Source organism: Anomaloglossus baeobatrachus, chromosome 4 (genome assembly GCF_048569485.1).
Source record: "Anomaloglossus baeobatrachus isolate aAnoBae1 chromosome 4, aAnoBae1.hap1, whole genome shotgun sequence".
In the NCBI taxonomy this organism is placed as follows: domain Eukaryota; kingdom Metazoa; phylum Chordata; class Amphibia; order Anura; family Aromobatidae; genus Anomaloglossus; species Anomaloglossus baeobatrachus.
The window spans coordinates 263473105-263490016 of record NC_134356.1 but is presented as its reverse complement, the minus strand read 5'-3'; the positions used below and the strand labels follow the sequence as shown (position 1 = coordinate 263490016).

The 16912-nt window shown below is 46.1% G+C and overlaps 1 protein-coding gene across 3 annotated transcripts in view; it reads right to left on the bottom strand.

Moving 5' to 3' along the window:
- The window catches only part of PLXNC1 (plexin C1), a 346034-nt gene that overhangs the window by 179490 nt on the left and 149632 nt on the right, over positions 1 to 16912 (bottom strand). For all 3 annotated transcript variants that reach the window (XM_075344806.1, XM_075344807.1, XM_075344808.1), the window contains exon 12: positions 5903 to 5987. In XM_075344806.1, coding sequence (XP_075200921.1) covers positions 5903 to 5987 — 85 coding nt within the window. The remainder of the gene's footprint in view (positions 1 to 5902; positions 5988 to 16912) is intronic.

Below are 16912 nucleotides of genomic sequence, written 5' to 3'. Positions count from 1 at the left end.
CACACCCCACACTCCAGGTAGGCACATCTGCTAACCAGAAATCCTTGTTGCCTTGCTCCAGGAGTCGGTTGATGCACACCAGGGGGTGGGCCAGGCGGTTGGCTCCGCCCACCAAGGAGCTCACAACTCTGGAGGCAGGAAGAGACCAGGCAGTTCTGTCAGGGAGGAGGAAGTGGAAGGAGTGAAGTCGAGCCCAGGCAGGGCAAGAGTAAAGAGGAGAGTTCAGTTTAGGAGTTAAGTGAAAGTGGTGAAAGTAGAGAAGTGTAAAGGAGAAAAGCAAGCGAAGTGACAGAAGAGAAAGAAAGCCTGAGAGCCCAGCTTTGTGTAGGGCCAGAACAGCAAGGTCAGCAACGGCGGTGACTGTCCGGAGTGGGACAGTTCGGAAGTTCCTGGAAGGACCCCGTTGGCTGTGTGCCCGGTGGTCTGGAGCAGTGTTCCGAAGGACAGTCAGCACCAGGGCAGGGGCCTCTCGGACCCCGGCAAGGCTAGGAGTCGCCAGATTTGCCAAATCCGTCAGTGACGGGGACGCAGATCCCCCAGCAACCAAGTCCCGATTGACGGCAACAGCCCGACCATTACCGGGGAGACACCGCCACCGCCAAGGCACAAGTTTCCCCAGGGCCAGCGCCTGCGGGCAAAGTGTAGAGCTCCTCCGGCCCAGATTGCAGTCGGGGAGCGGGTAACCGGAGGGAATCCACCGCTACCATCAGTCAACACAGGTGCAAGGAAGAGGGACATCACCGTCACCTACCGGGAGTGCAGGTGCAGCCGTCTGTGGGACCGTCCTACCAGCCGTTGGTTTACCGTACAAACTGTGTCCGTGTGTCAGGCTGAGTGAGTACCATAGTGCCGCAAGGCACAGCGCTGCCCCCGCGTCCCTGCGCCCTCCAGGCCCTACACTTCACATCTCATCACCGGGCCCCGGGATCACCAACCCCTACCCACGGAGGGGCAACACAACACCTGGCTGCTCCGCATCACCATCCCCGGGACCCCCACACTGAGCAGCGGTGGTGCAATCACCACAACCGTGGGTGGCGTCACGAACTATAACAATCCCCACACCCAACAAACACCCCCTTTCACTCACGGGCGAGGAGTGTCGCTCGAGGCACCCCGGGATCCGGTCCACGGCTCGAGCCACCAGGAGCAGCTGCCGGACCCGAGCAGAAGGGGTGAGCGCGGTGTGCTGACACCCTCCTCCCCGCCCGCGACACTGACATGCTGCTTTTTTTTAGGCAACAATTTTGACAAATATTGGACAAGCAAATCGCGGCCTAAAAAAAGCAACGTGCGGATGGAAATTTCTGTCTTCTCATAGACTTTGCTGGGGAAACGCATGCATTTTGTCATTGACATATTGCAGTTTTAAATTCAGCCAAAAAACAAATTTGTGTGTAAAAAAAATGGCTGAAAAGCTGGCTCCTCACACTATCAGAGTTCACAGATATTTGTGATGCCGGACTTTGCAGAGCGCCACAAATACAGTTTAAGGCTATGTGCCCAAGGGACTCTGTACCCGCGGATTTTGCTGTTGAAAACCTGCGGATTTATCTGGATTTTCTAGATAAATCCGCAGGTTTTAGCAAGTACAGACACTCCCCATGTTATCCTATGGGACATAGGGAGTGCTGTGTCCATGCTGCGGTATGTGCGGCTGTGGAATATGCTGCGGATGTCCCTCAGCCGCACGTTATTGCTGGTACAAACTCCCGTGGGCACATAGCCTAATTGTCATATATTAGATGCTTGCATATATTTTAGCGCTTATAGTGCTGCTGTAGCCTTTTGTTTGTGTATCGTGTACTTTAAAGATATGTGTGAAGATCTGATGTAGTGCTAGATAAAATGTATGCAGAAATATGGAAAATCATAGTGTTCACAGATTTTCAATCTCATGCTGTCAATTTTAGACAAATACAACAGAGCGTCTTACAATGTTATGTTATCTCATTACTGAACATACTTGAGTTTATGATCTCTGATAAGACTAAATTACATGCACTTTCCCTAATATCTGTTACTTGTTTGTTTATAACAGAAATAAATAAAAAGATAAAAATAATCCCAATATGACTGTTGTATATGTTGTGAATGTACCATCAGAGAATGACATTGTTTAAATCAAGGCTTTATACACATTATATATATATATATATATATATATATATATATATATATATATATATATATTATTTTGTTGTATTATTTTTTGTTTCATTTGTTTCCTTACTTCATAATGTTTTTTTGTTTATTCTACATATCTTTAGACACTGTTGTGAATGGTGGATCCTGTTATTTCCGGTCATATAGAGAAGTCATTTGACAATCTTATCCTTCAAGTAATGATAATGAGACTATTTCTACAGAACAGGATGTTGAGATCAGTGTAAAGATCTCCGGTTTTGCTTGGTTTGATACTGATATAGAAAATGGAATAAAAACATTATCAGTTTTCAAAAAACTAATTTGCAACAAAAACCTAATAAAACCCCTTAACAATTTGTGATGTACATTGTCACATGTAGGGTGTACTATGTTACATTGCCAGCATCTGCCTGTAAGGGATACTTTGCACGTTGCAACATCGCTACTGCGATATAGTCGGGGTCAAATCGAAAGTGACGCACATCCGGCTCTGGTAACGACGTCGCAACGTGTAAAGCCTAGATATGCCGATAAACGATCTCAAAAGCGTCGTAAATCGGTGATCTGTGTAGCGTCGGACATTTTCATAATATCGCAACAATAGAAGATACGATGTTGCTCCTCGTTCCTGTGGCAGCACACATCGCTGTGTGTGAAGCCGCAGGAGCGAGGAACATCTCCTTACCTGCCTCCACCGGATATGCGGAAGGAAGGAGGTGGACAGGAGGTTTACGTCCCACTCATCTCCGCTCCTCTGCTTCTATTGGCCGCCTGCCGTGTGACGTCGATGTGACGCCACATGACCCGCCTCCTTAGGAAGGAGGCGGGTCGCCGGCCAGAGCGACGTCACAGGGCAGATAAGTGCATGTGAGGCTGCCGTAGCGATAATGTTCGCTACGGCAGCTATCACAAGATATCGCATGTGCGACAGGGGCGGGTACTATCGCGCTCGGCATCGCTAGCATCGGCTAGCGATGTCGCAGCATGCAAAGTACCCCTAAGAGTAGCAACTTGAGCTTGCTCCCAAACCATTAAAGTGCTGCTGTCGTATACTGGTTCCCAATGCCATCAAAGACACAATCAAGTGGAGCCAATGGATTAGCAAGGTAGCCTGCTGATGGCACCCATTGCTGCCATCTTAGATCTTTTATAGTTCAGCCCATGTTTCATACAGTATAATGTCAATTACACTATGTACTGCAATATTATGGTATTAAAGAGGTTGTCCACTATTTTAACATTGGTGGCCTATCCTTAGAATAGGTCATCAATGTCTAATTGGCCAGGGTCCAACATTCTGCACCCCCACCAATCAGCTGTTGTCAGTGTCGGCGGCGGCAGCAGTAGGTGGGTGGAAATGCTCACTTCCGGAGCTGCCCAATCAATTGATAATGGCTGCAGCTGTGATACTGCACATCCACCTTCTATTGATTTGAATAGGAGGTGGATGTGCAGTACATGCACATAGACTATCCCTATAAAATTTAATTACTTTATTAAATCACTTAAAACCACACCGTGATTACTAAAAGTGCACAGGATAGATTGCTAGCCCTCAATAGCTGCACCTATCTGTGCACTGCCTAACAGCGGGGGTTGGTACCCTAAAAATGCGATGTGGCGCCCCCACTCCGCGACGACTTTCCCTGGTGCCCCTGAAGTCCCTGCCGGAAAAAGGTGCAGTGCCTAAGATAAGTGCAACAAATAAATTGGTGTGGCAGGTGGACAGTAGGGAGGAAAATTCAAAAACTTATCTCATTGATATGAATAAAATAGTAATTTCAAGCCTCAACGCGTTTCTCCCAGAAGTGGGTTCCTCAGGAGGCCAATAGTAAACTACAATGGTGGTTCAGAAAAACCCTCTGTAGCCTGATGGCTGATTCAAAGAGGGGATCCTGATGATAAATAGCACACTGCAGACCCAAATAGTGCTGGTGTCCAAGGAAAAAACTCCCTATTCAATGAGATTTATTTGTTGCACTTATCTTAGGCACTGCACCTTTTTCCGGCAGGGACTTCAGGGGCAGCAGGGAAAGTCGTTGCGGAGTGGGGGCGCCACATCGCATTTTTAGGGTGCCAACCCCCGCTGTTAGGTAGTGCACAGATAGGTGCAGCTATTGAGGGCTAGCAATCTATCCTGTGCACTTTTAGTAATCACGGTGTGGTTTTAAGTGATTTAATAAAGTAATTAAATTTTATAGGGATAGTCTATGTGCATGTATTTTGTTATTCCCTAGTTGTTATCACATATATGAGTCTTGTTGGATGTGCAGTACCCAGCCACGGCCGCTATCAGAAGATGGGGCAGTTCTGGAACTGAGCATTTACAGCTAGCTGCCCGCTGCTGCTGCCAATACACAAAGCAGCTTATCGGCGAGGGTGCTGGGTGTTGGACCCCAGCGAATCAGACATTGATGACCTATTCTAAAGGGTGCTTTACACGTTGCGACATCGCTAACGATATATTGTCGGGGTCACATCGTTAGTGACACACATCCGGCGGAGTTAGCGACATCGCAGCGTGTGACGATCAATGAGTGAAAAAACGTGAAAAATCGTTGCTCGTTGACACGTCGCTTCTTTTCAAAATATCGTTGCTGCTGCAGGTACGATGTTGTTTGTCGTTCCTGCGGCAAAGTAGTGGCCAACCTCTTTAACATGTCGTATAAGTGGCAATAAAAATTGTAGGGTCTCATAGGAGGACTAACATATAAAGTAAACATAAAAAATAAAGTTGAAATCAACATCCTTTTCAAGTAAAAAGTAAAAAAATTGCAAAAAAATCCTATCATCATGTCCAACAAAGGCTAGTCTATTAAAGTACAAAAATAATTTTAAGCACACGATTAATACCAAAAGAAAAAATACATTGCAATACCAGAATTGCCATTTTTCAGTGGCTGCTCTTTTCCCAAAAAATTCAATTAAGGGTTCAGTCACATCTGCGTATAAAATCTGCGAGTGCAGTGCGATAACAAAAATTGCATTGCCCTCGCACCAATGTTAAATAATAGAGCAGAGCACATCTGCTAGTTTTCCCTCTGCAAAATTCGACGTACAGGGCAAATTGCAGCATGCTATGAGTGGCTGCGTATCTCGCCAATACAAGTCAATGGGTGTGAGAAAAGCGCGTGGCACACAGACAGCACATGGACATGGAGTTTTACATACTGTCAAAAGCTAGATAGCTAGAAAGATGGGTAGGAAAGATAGAAAGATAAATAGATAGATAGATACATGAGAAACACATATATATTTCTCAGTCCCCTACATATTACATGCTTGCACCCCTATAGTGCCTTTCATGTGGCACTAAAGGGTGTTTTGCTTTATCTTGGGCCACAAATTCAATAAATTAAAAAAAAAGACATGGGATCCCTCCTTGGCTGTTGATCCAAAACAGGGGTCATCCCAAGCTGTTGTTTAAAATTATTTATAAACTAAATAAATAATTTAAAAAATTGGATCACCAGACGAGGTGAAGCTGACAGCTGAGGTCTGGTATTTTTGGGCTGGGGAGGCCCATGGTTATTCTGTTTGAACCAATCATTTTTAGTACAATAGACATAATAAAAATCATTAACACAATGATATAATTATTAGGAAGGATAAGCATTATACCTATGGCCAGATTTTTGTTCAGGCAATGTTATAAAACCAATTTATAACCATATCAGAATATGAAAACTTCCTGACAAAGAGTCTTTAAACACGATCTTTAAACATTTCTAAAAATTAAATACATGATCTTTACGTTTTGTTGATGCACGTCTCTTGAAATTATGATATATTCGATGAAACCCAAATTTCTACCAGATAAAGTGAGATTTCGGCCACCACTAAAAAATAAAATAACATATACATATATATTACAAGGGCAGGATAATATGACTAGAACTTTCATTAGTTCAGAATTGCATGAGATATGATTAATCACAGCACTTATTGCATTTGATAATAAAAATTGATGAATGAGTGAATCTATTTGGAAGGCCCTCATCTAAGAAAGCAACATTTTTTTTTTGTAATATACTGTATATATGACGTCTTTCCCTATGGCTGAAATGCTGTTGCCAATTTACTTTATCGTCTTTGCGCATACGTATGATTTTTAAATGGTAGAATGGCATTTTTTCAGTTTTTTTTCTCCATATGCTTAACATGTATAAACCACAATAAGAATTGCTTCAAACTGCAGGTTTAATTATACATGTAAGCCAAACAAAGATATTCAAAAGCCATAAAGATCATATACATTTTTATTATTTTTTATTAGTTAAAAAAACATACACAAAATTTAAAAACATACATGACAAAATATGAAAAAAGAGAGGAGGAAGGTAAGACATGATACAAAATATACAGGGTGGCCACAAAAAATGTATATATGTAGGTCAAAAACAGGCTGAATCAAGAATTGATTTGGTCAAAATAGGCAGGTGCAGACACAACACCTAGTAGAGATAACTCCGTTCTATATAGGTCATTATAGAATCCTCCCAAAAGGTATCAAATAGTTTTGCCCATATAGCAAAACACAATATATTTAAATATATATGAATATACATACAAAAGCACTGACATAGAAACTGTTTGCCAAGATTATTGTTTAAAAAAGAGGAAGGATACAAAGACCAAGGAGAATTGCTGCCTGTATAGTCCAAACAGCCAAAACATATGATGGTAAATGATGCAGACAGAGAAGGTTCACCATACACATTAAAGAAAGGCCATACCCGAAGATACTTACCAACCCCTCACACCACTCCAACGACCGTTTCGCAACCGCTTCGTCAGGGAGTGAGGTGGAGGGGTCAGCGGGAATCCTTATGCTATGAGAGACTTCCCAAAGATCCAACATTATTGTTCCAACAGGAATTGAGCACTTTATTAGATCGGGCTCGTGAAAGGGGTCTAATCCCCAAAAAAACCTGGAAAGGTCTGAAGATTAAAAATCCATCAGTGCCTACACTGTATTTGTTACCTAAGGTACATAAGGATTTGCATAATCCCCCCAGAAGACCAATTGTGTCTGGAAATGGTAGCCTCTCTGAGCCCATATCCAGACTTCTTGACCACTTCCTCAAACCGATTGTCACTGAATTGCCCTCTTACGTTCGTGACTCCACCGAGGTTCTCCAGAAATTGGAAGGCATCCATATGGACTCGAACATGTATTTAGTTACATGTGATGTCGAGTCTTTATACACTTGCATTAGCCATATTTTAGGTCTAACAGCACTAAGGTTTTTTTTCCTGTCAGGTCGGGATCTTGATTCGGATATGGTTGAATTCCTTATGACACTTATGGAATTCGTCCTATCACATAACTATTTCGTTCTTAAAGACAGGGGGGATTTTTTTTGCACAAAAAAGGGGCGTGGCGATGGGCGCGGCCTGTGCCCCATCCTACGCCAACCTTTTTTTAGGCTCATGGGAACGTGAGTTCGTACAGAACTGTGATGACTTCTGTGCGTCTGTGATTTTGTGGGTCAGATTTATTGATGATGTGCTATTTATTTGGCAGGGCACCAAATCTCTTCTGGAACGATTTCTTCAACATCTAAATATAAATACATGGAACATCAAACTATCTTCCCACATCAGCCAAACAACTATTGATTTTCTTGACCTACATATCACAGCCGATGCAGAAGGTTGTATTCACACCAACATTTTTTGTAAGGATACCCGTGTCAATTCCTTCCTCCATGCCTGGTCGGCCCATCCACCGCATGTCATTCGAGCAGTCCCTAAGAGACAATTCATTCGGGCTAGGAGGATTTGTGATAGAGATGACGACTTTGAGGATCAAGCCAAAGATCTAAAAATGAAATTCTCCCAAAGAGAATACCGGGCAGAGTATATTGATCATGCCTACTGTACGTCCAAAGCTGTTGGAAGACATACATTTTTGTATCCCAAGGAGAAGAAAAAATCTGAAGACGTCACACAATTTATCTCTAACTATCAATCAAGATGGAAGGAACTTACTGGTGTGATTACAAAATTCTGGCCTATTTTTCAAGAGGACTCTACTTTGACTGGCATCATTACTGATAGACCTTTTTTTGTTGCCAAACGAGGTAAACTTTACAGGACTTACTGGTACATAGCCATCATGTGACTTCCTCATCAAATTTTCTTTTTGGTTCAAAAGGCCCAAAATGGGGATCGTGGACATGTGGGAGTTGTACAGCTTGCCCTTATGTCTCTAAGGTGGACACCTTTGCTGATTCAAACAATATGCGCAATTTCAAAATACTGCATTTTATCACCTGCAGAACAACACATGTTATGTATTTGGCAAGATGTCCATGCAACCTACAATACAAGGGCATGACTACGCGTGAATTTCGCGTCCGCATTTTGGAGCATATTAGAGACATAAGGGCAGCTGAAAAATTCCCAATGACCAATTTTTGAACATTGACAAACTGAAACCCTTGGCCAGACACTTTCTTGACTGTCATCCGGGCCAATCTCATCTTTTGAAATTTAGAGGCATTGACCGATTGTATCCTGGCAACAGGAGAGGTGATGTCTGCTCATAAAAGAGTGCTGATAAGTTATATACCGTACAAGATGATCGGCACCCATGCACATTCGCCGAAACAAATTGTATGGGGACAGCACGATCATGAAAACAATCTTTTTGTCCCCATATAGCATGTATATTTTAGGCAGTACAAATTGTTTTTTTTTTTTTTTAAACTTTGAATTTTTATTGAGATTTTCAATTTACGTTTTTCATACATAAAATAAAACATAAAATTCACAATTCTTATCGAACCTAGACAAACAATGACAGGACAGGTGAGGAGGGTTAGGAGGGGAGAGGAGAAATAAGAGGGAAGAGGGAAGGGTTTCAAGAGTCCATGCTCCTTCCATAGGACCCATAGGCCTCAGTCTCACAGATCCTCCTGTCCCGCAAAGTAGTCCCATGGTGCCCACACGGCCTGGAAGCGGTCAACTGTGTCATGCAATAGTGCCGTGAGATGTTCCATGCGTCTAACGTCCAGTAATCTATACTTGAGGCTCTGGAGTGAGGGTGTCCCTGGCTGCCTCCAATTCTTTGCAATTAAGCATCTGGCCGCCGTAAGGATGTGGGACAAAAGCTTAGAGGCCGTTTTTCCCAATCCCCCATTCCCAAGACCCAGAACATAGATCAGGGGATCAAGATCAACCTCTATATATAGTACTTTATGGATCAACCCTCTAACCCGCTCCCAGAAGGGGACTATCCCTGGACAGGACCAGAATATGTGCAGAATGGTGCCCCTGCCTCCCCCGCATCTCCAGCAACAAGCCGGTATGGAGGGGTCTATGCCATGAAGGAAATCTGGAGTGTGGTACCAAAATAGCAAAATTTTATAGATATTTTCCTTATATAGTGTGCATATTGACGTCTTGGCGGCGTTTCCCCAGATTGCTGCCCATTCCTGAGGAAGTATCCGCCTTCCCAATAGAGACTCCCATTTCCGCATGTATGGAAAAGACCCCTCGGGCCCCTCCCGTGAATCAGAAAGCAAAATGTAAATTTCCGAAATCAGCCCCTTAGTATCAGTGCCCCTTCTGCAAATTTTCTCAAAATCTGTGGGAATCGAGGCCCCTGCCCTGCCAAACAAGGAGCCAGCCAAGTCTCTGATCTGCAGATATTGGAAAAACTCTCGATTAGAGAGAGAGAATTTATCTCTAAGGTACTCAAAGGAATGGATCTGCATTGTACTTCCATCTATAATGTCTGCAAATCTGAATAGACCTGCCTTGAGCCAGGGGTGCACCATGTCCGACTCCAGACTGCTTGGGAGCAAGGGTTGGTATATGAAGGACACCAGAGGGGAGCATGGGGATGCCAAAGGAAATCTTCTAATGCAAAATGCCCAGAGGTCCCTAGTGAACTGCATCGGTCCAAGAAGAGGGGGGGGCGAATCACACTGGGCCGGGGGCCACAGGAGCGCGTTTGGATGTATAGGCGCCAGCCAAAGTTTTTCAATCTCAGTCCACCTGTTGTATGCCCAAAGGGACACCCAACAGGGGATCCTCCTAAGATGGGCCGCCCAATAGTATTTTAGGATGTCCGGGACAGAAAGCCCCCCCCTGTTTCTCCGAGCCATCAACACCTCCCTGGCCACCCTATGACGTTTGTTACACCAAATAAATCTAAGGATAGCCGCCTGAAGGGACTTCAGCTCCTTTATTGGTACCTTAACTGGGAGGGTTTCAAAGAAATATAATAATTTTGGGAGCAAGCTCATTTTAACCGCCGCAATGCGCCCGATCCACGAAAGAGGGAGGGGCAACCACTTGCTCAAAAGAGTTCTCAGCTCTCGGAAAAGGGGGGGGAAGTTAAGGTTATAGAGGGAATCATAAGTAGATGTGAGGTTAACCCCCAGGTACTTAACCGCATCTGTCTTCCAACGAAACTTAAAATTCAAACGCAGGTAATCCAGGGCCACCGGGTCGAGATTCAAGGGCATTGCCTCCGTTTTGCTAGAGTTGATCTTATACCCCGAAAGGCTCCCGTACCTACCCAAGGTGCACATTAAAATTGGAAGGGACACATGGATGTTAGTAAGTGTAATGAGCACATCGTCGGCAAAAAGTGAGATTTTAAACGGTTTATTCCTGACCAGGACCCCCGAGATGTCTGGGTTGCTCCTGACCGAGGCCGCGAGGGGCTCTATGCATAGTGCAAAAAGGAGGGGGGACAGGGGGCACCCCTGCCTGGTGCCATTGGAGATGAGAAAAGGCTTAGAGATGTGGAGGGGGAGTTTGATAGAGGCCGTAGGAGCGCTATACAGGGACTTCAAGGCCCGCATAAAGCCACCCGAGATCCCAAAGACCTCCATTGTCTTGAAGAGAAAAGGCCACGCAAGGCGGTCAAAAGCCTTCTCTGCATCTAGACTCAACACCAACGCCTGTTGCTTCGTCCGATTTGCCACATCCACCAGGTCTATGACCTTCCTGGTGTTGTCCCCCCCCTGACGGCAAGGGACAAAACCCACCTGGTCTTTATACACGAGTTGGGGCAACCATCGATTAAGCCTGGCCGCCAAGAGCTTGGTGAACATCTTCAAATCGGAGTTCAAAAGGGCTATTGGTCTATAATTAGCACAGTCCAATGGGTCCCTGGGTGGCTTGGGCAGGAGGATTAAATGGGAGTGTAGCATGGATGGAGGGATAGGGTCACCTTGAAGGAAAGAGTTAAACAAGGCGGCCATGTGTGGGAGGAGCTCCGCCGCAAACACCTTGTAATAAAAATAAGTAAAGCCGTCCGGGCCCGGTGACTTCCCGCCAGGCAGGGCTTCCAGAACTTGCTCCAGTTCCTCTGTAGTAATCTCTTCATTCAAAGCCGCGGCTGCTCCGCAAGGCAGTGAAGGGAGCTCAAGGGCCGAAAAATAGTCCCCAAGTGCCCCAGCCCCGCGCGAAGCCATGCCCGGGGGAACCGGAAGGTTATAAAGCTTGTTGTAGTAATTGAAAAAAATGTCAGCTATTGAAGCGGGGTGATAGTGGATAGTGCCCTTTTCGTCGCGCAGAGCCTGAGGGCATGAGGATGTAGCGCGCTCCTTAAGCTGCCTGGCGAGTAAGGTATGAGCCTTATTACTCCTTTCATAGTATCTTTGTTTGGAAAAGGTTAGCAATTTTTCTGCTCTGCCAATTGCCAAGTCTCTCAACTTTTCCCTAAGGCTGATGACTCTCCTAAGAATAGTCAGTGATGGGGCAGCCGCCAGTCTCCCCTCCTGTAGCTTAAGATGGGCCGTTATAGAGTCCCGCTGGCTTGTGGCATTCTTTTTAGCCCTGGCGCCCTCTCTAATGCATAGTCCCCTCATCACTGCCTTGTGAGCTTCCCAGAGTGTTGCCGGCGACGTGACCGTGCCCGTGTTCAACTGAAAGAATTCGACCAGTTGCTTATTTAAAAAGGCCCTAGTGTCGGGATTTTTGATCAGAGATTCATTAAGGCGCCAATGCTGAGGCCTAGGTCGAGGACCATCTTTCTTGAAGTCCATTATGAGTGGGGAATGGTCTGACCACGTAATGGATCCCATTTCCACCCTCTCAAGACGCCCCAGCAGCTGTGAGTCAATGAAAAAATAGTCTATTCTGGTGTGCGTCTGATGCGGATGCGAGTAGAAGGAAAAGGCCTTCTCTCCCGGGTGGTCCACCCTCCAAGCGTCGTATAAAGCCCCTGATCTAATGAGCCTACGAAAGTCCCGGGACAAATTTTTCAAAGCACCCGATGGAGGGTGTCCACCCACAGAGAGTCTGTCGGCCACCTCCGAAAAAGGGATGTTAAAGTCTCCCCCCAACACCGTAGAGGCCGGTGCCAGTCCGCCTATCAGATCGAGTATTTTCTTAAAAAAGCGTATCTGCCCTTCATTAGGTGCATAAATGTTGGCCATTATGTGCGGGGATCCCCCCAGTTGGCCCTCCAGAATCACATATCTACCCTCTGGATCGCAGTGAGAACCCGTAATTTGTAGAGGACAACTGGAGGATATTAAAATAGCAACTCCCCCCCTCTTGGAGCCCGAGTAAGCCGAGTAATGGATGGGAAAGCGGTGGGACGCAAATTTGAAAGTGTTTGATTCCACAAAATGTGTTTCTTGGATAAAGGCTATGTCTGCACCTGATGTTTTCAGTTCCTGTAGCAGCAATTTCCTCTTACGGGGTGAATTCAGACCTTTTACGTTAAGAGAGATAATACGGGTCATATCTAAAACTTAGAAGTAAGAAAAAGCTAATGGCACACCTATACCGTCGGGGGCATGACTTCCCCTGTGAAGCCGGCCAGAGGAGATGGTCCATACGACAAAGGGCCGCAGCTCCCAGGGACTCTAGAAGGGGTGGTACCTGAAAGGACACATAAGGAAAAAACATCGGGGAGGGGGGAAGACAAGGACAAACATAGAAATGAACATGAATTAAGAACATTAACCAAAATGCATAAACCTTAGGCATAGATTCCCGGGGGGTCAACCCGGAAGGGAGAGACCTAGAGGGAGGTTCCCCAACCCGTCTGAGCTAAGAGAGCCACCCACCTCACTCCCCAGTAGCCCTCCCACGGGGGTCAGTCCAGTGGGCACGGGCCCGTGCCAAAAGGAAACAAGGGAAAAAAAAAACAAAACAAAAAACCTCAACCACTAACTCCAAGTAAGGGGACCGGGCTCCCGCCAACCCCCCTACCACCCACGGCATCATTGTGGCTACAGCCCCCCCCTTATGCAGCTCAACAGACCCAGAGGGCCGCAGATGACACAATGGACAGTCAGAGGCTTGCTGTAGAGAGAGTCACAGTATCACAAAGCATGCTCAGCCACTGGAACTCAGAGGGTATAAGAAATAGGCACCAACCAGGTTAAGAAGTGTCCTCAACGGTGAGCCGGGGAGGGGGGCGACCCGCGGCCCCTACCTCCTCTCCCCCCCAAAGCCCCACGCCCTCCACCCCTCACCTTGGACCACACGGGAGGGGGCGGCCCTTCCAACCTTTGCAAGTCCCAATCTGGGATACAGACCGCTGGAATGTCCAGTGCTTCACAGAACAGAGTGGTATCTGCTGGAGTGCGAAGGGTCGCCGATTTACCCCCTCTGCGCGCTGTTAGTGCAAACGGGTAACCCCAGCGGTATGGAACCTGGTGCTCCTTCAGGCTCGTGAGAAGGGGTTTGAGGTGCCGCCTTTTCTGGAGTGTGATGCGAGAAAGATCCGGGAAAAGCTGGATTTCCTTGCCATTGAACACAGGTGCCGTGCGCCTCATTCTAGCCTTAGCCATGATCAGTTCTTTGGTGGAGAAGTCGTGAATGCAACAAATGATGTCCCGGGGTTGGGTGGATAAATTCTTCGGCTGTAAAGCCCTGTGTGCCCTGTCCAGCTTGATGATGTTAGAAGGGGGAGCGTCCAACACTTCATTAAAGATGGATTGTAGTATGGAGTTTGTGTCCTCGGGCCCATCTGACTCTGGGACCCCCCTCACACGGACATTGCAACGGCGTCCTCTGTTGTCGAGATCCTCTATGTGAGACTGCATATCCTCCATTATTTTTTGTTGCGATGTTGCCAGTTTGTGTAATTCTGATACATGGGATCTGGTGATGTCATGCTCTTCCTCCAGGGATTCAATTCTGCTAGACAATTGCTGCAAATCTCTCCTCACTTCAGCTATTTCTGACCTGCAAGTTGCTTTAACCTCACGTATGAGGCATTGAAAGTCCTCTTTAGAAGGAAGTTTACTTATGAAATCATGCATGTCCTTATAGAAGGTGTCTGGCCCTTTAAGGTGAGCACCTGCAGTAATAGACGCTGGAGTTTTAGTCTGGTGCTGGGGAAGCTGGGAAGGTTGATCTCCACACCGAGGCTCAGAGGGGGGAAGCAGGCTGCTCTGTTCCCTGATATTACCAGCTGTGGCTGAAGTCCCTTCTCCCGGCAGTGGGGAGGGCTGCCCCCCGACCTCCACCTTATCTCCCACAGCCACTATGTGCTCCTGGGCCTGCTGCTGCTGTGCCTGAGGATCCGATGCAGTGCAGGGCTGCTGAGCCAAGGCATTCCCTGTTGGAACTGCTGCAGAGATTCCTCCACTTTCCCCTGTGTCCCCGCTCACCCACTCCTCCTTCTCTTGCTGCTTAGCAGGCCGGGCCAGTGCCTCCATTTCCCCTCCATGCTCCTGGAAAGATGGCGTTCGGGCCTCCCCTGGACCCTGTTCCAGGCCCAAGAAAGTATCCAGCGCCGTGGTGTGCAGCGGGGGGGCCACCGATGCCTGCTGCGATGGTTTAATCCTCCGTGGTCCCATCCTGAGAGCCGGTGAGTAGGTTTGTGCTTATGATAAGTGCTGATTTAGCTGAGGGTCAACAGGAGCTCCTCTTCCCCACGTCCACTCAGCTCAGCATCCTGGACACGCCCCCCAGTACAAATTGTTTAAATGGGAATGTTCCACCAACAACATGGATTTTCATGTCAGCATAAACACTCCTATCAGCTTGTTAACGTTGTCCAAAGCAATTTTTCTTTTGCTCATCACAAGGGCTTATAACTGGAAACAAATGTATTTTTGAACACTCATTTGACAATTATAGGCCCATGCAAGTAGGTGTTTACAAACTGGAGTCATTTAACACTTCAGATCTATTGTTTCACCTGCAGTCTGGGCCAAAAAATTTCCACCATTGTGGTCTGAAATAAACCTTGACCTGCTTCAGATACGTGATTTTTGTTTATGCATTTCTTACAAAGAATGCAATTTGATTAAAAATTGAAAGAAGGAGTTGCTGGTGTTTTCTGGATAGCCGTTTGAAAATGTGCCTGGAATAATCTTGTACAAAATATATTGATGTGCATCGCTAATATAATTTTCTTTAATTTATAATTTAGGTTTGATTTGTATGTGCCAGAAGTGAAAAGATTGGTGGTGATTCATCGTCAGCAAACTGGTGTGAAACACTTTGAAAAGTCATAAAATATTTGCACATAGCATAGCTGTGCAAAACTATTGCTACTTTTGGCATTTTGACAGCAATTTGAAACAGCTGTAATGGGTAGAACTGGGCAGCAACCGGGGCAGGACAGGGCACGGCTATGTAAGGTAGTTGTGGATCACTGCAGCTGGAATAAGTAAACATCTCCATCAGGTGGCCAGAAATCGTAAGAATAGAAACAAAAAGAGAACAGCTGGAACTTCAAAGCAAATTGTCAGTTTCCTAGAGGAAAGGGCGAAGAAGAGACACCAGGGCAGCTGACAGTTGTGTCGCAGTTACTAAATATAAAAGGCTTGACTAGGCCAACAGGAGAGGGGGTTGGTGTCAGAATCTGTTCCAGGATGGTCATGTGGCAGTGAAATGGGTTTCCAACCCCACCTCAGTGTCATTTTACAACCCCATTGCCCCAAAAGGGTCCTAGAGCAGCCAGATCCTTGAGAAGGCCTGAGATATATCTGAGAGAGGAAGATCATTGGCCCCTAGCAGAAAGGAAGATCAGTGACCCGAGCTAAGAGGAAAATCCATGACCAGCACCAGTAGAAGCCCTTGACCCATGCCAGTAGAAAACTATGACTAGCAACAGTAGAAGCCAATGTCCCATGCCAGTAGAAGACCATGACCAGTGCCAGTAAAAGCCCATGACCCATTCCAGCAGAAGCCTGTGACCTGCACCAGTAGACATCCGTGACTTGCGCAGTAGAAGGCCTATAATCAGCACAAGTACAAAAATGTGACTCAATCCAAACTAGACCTGAGAGACAACTCGGCTGTAGCAGAGGACCATTTCCATGGGCCGTTGCTTCCTGCACAGAGATACAGTATTGAGAGGAGAGTTAGGCTACACTTCAGAGCATGAAGGCAACCATCCAATAGAGGGTGCACAAAGATCCCCCAATTTGGACTTGCGGTTTAGTCTTCGACCCCGCTAGGGCCTGTATTCTGCGTAGTATTGTTTAGATAAGTAGTCAACAGTAACGAATACAGTGACACTGACATTTTCCTGCTAGAAGGATATAGAGTATGATAATAGCGATGGTGACCATTAGTTAGTGGTAAGAATAATACTGTGTAATAATGCTGTATAAAGAATACGGTGCATTCTGTATACTTATGCTGTTGATTAATCCACTGTGGAAACTGATTTACTACAGTTACTTGTGCTTTACAAATATCTTAAGCTGGTGTCACACATAACGACGACGACAACGACGTCGCTGCTACGTCACCATTTTCTGTGACGTTGCAGCGACGTCCCGTCGCTGTCGCTGTCTGTGACATCCAGCAACGACCTGGCCTC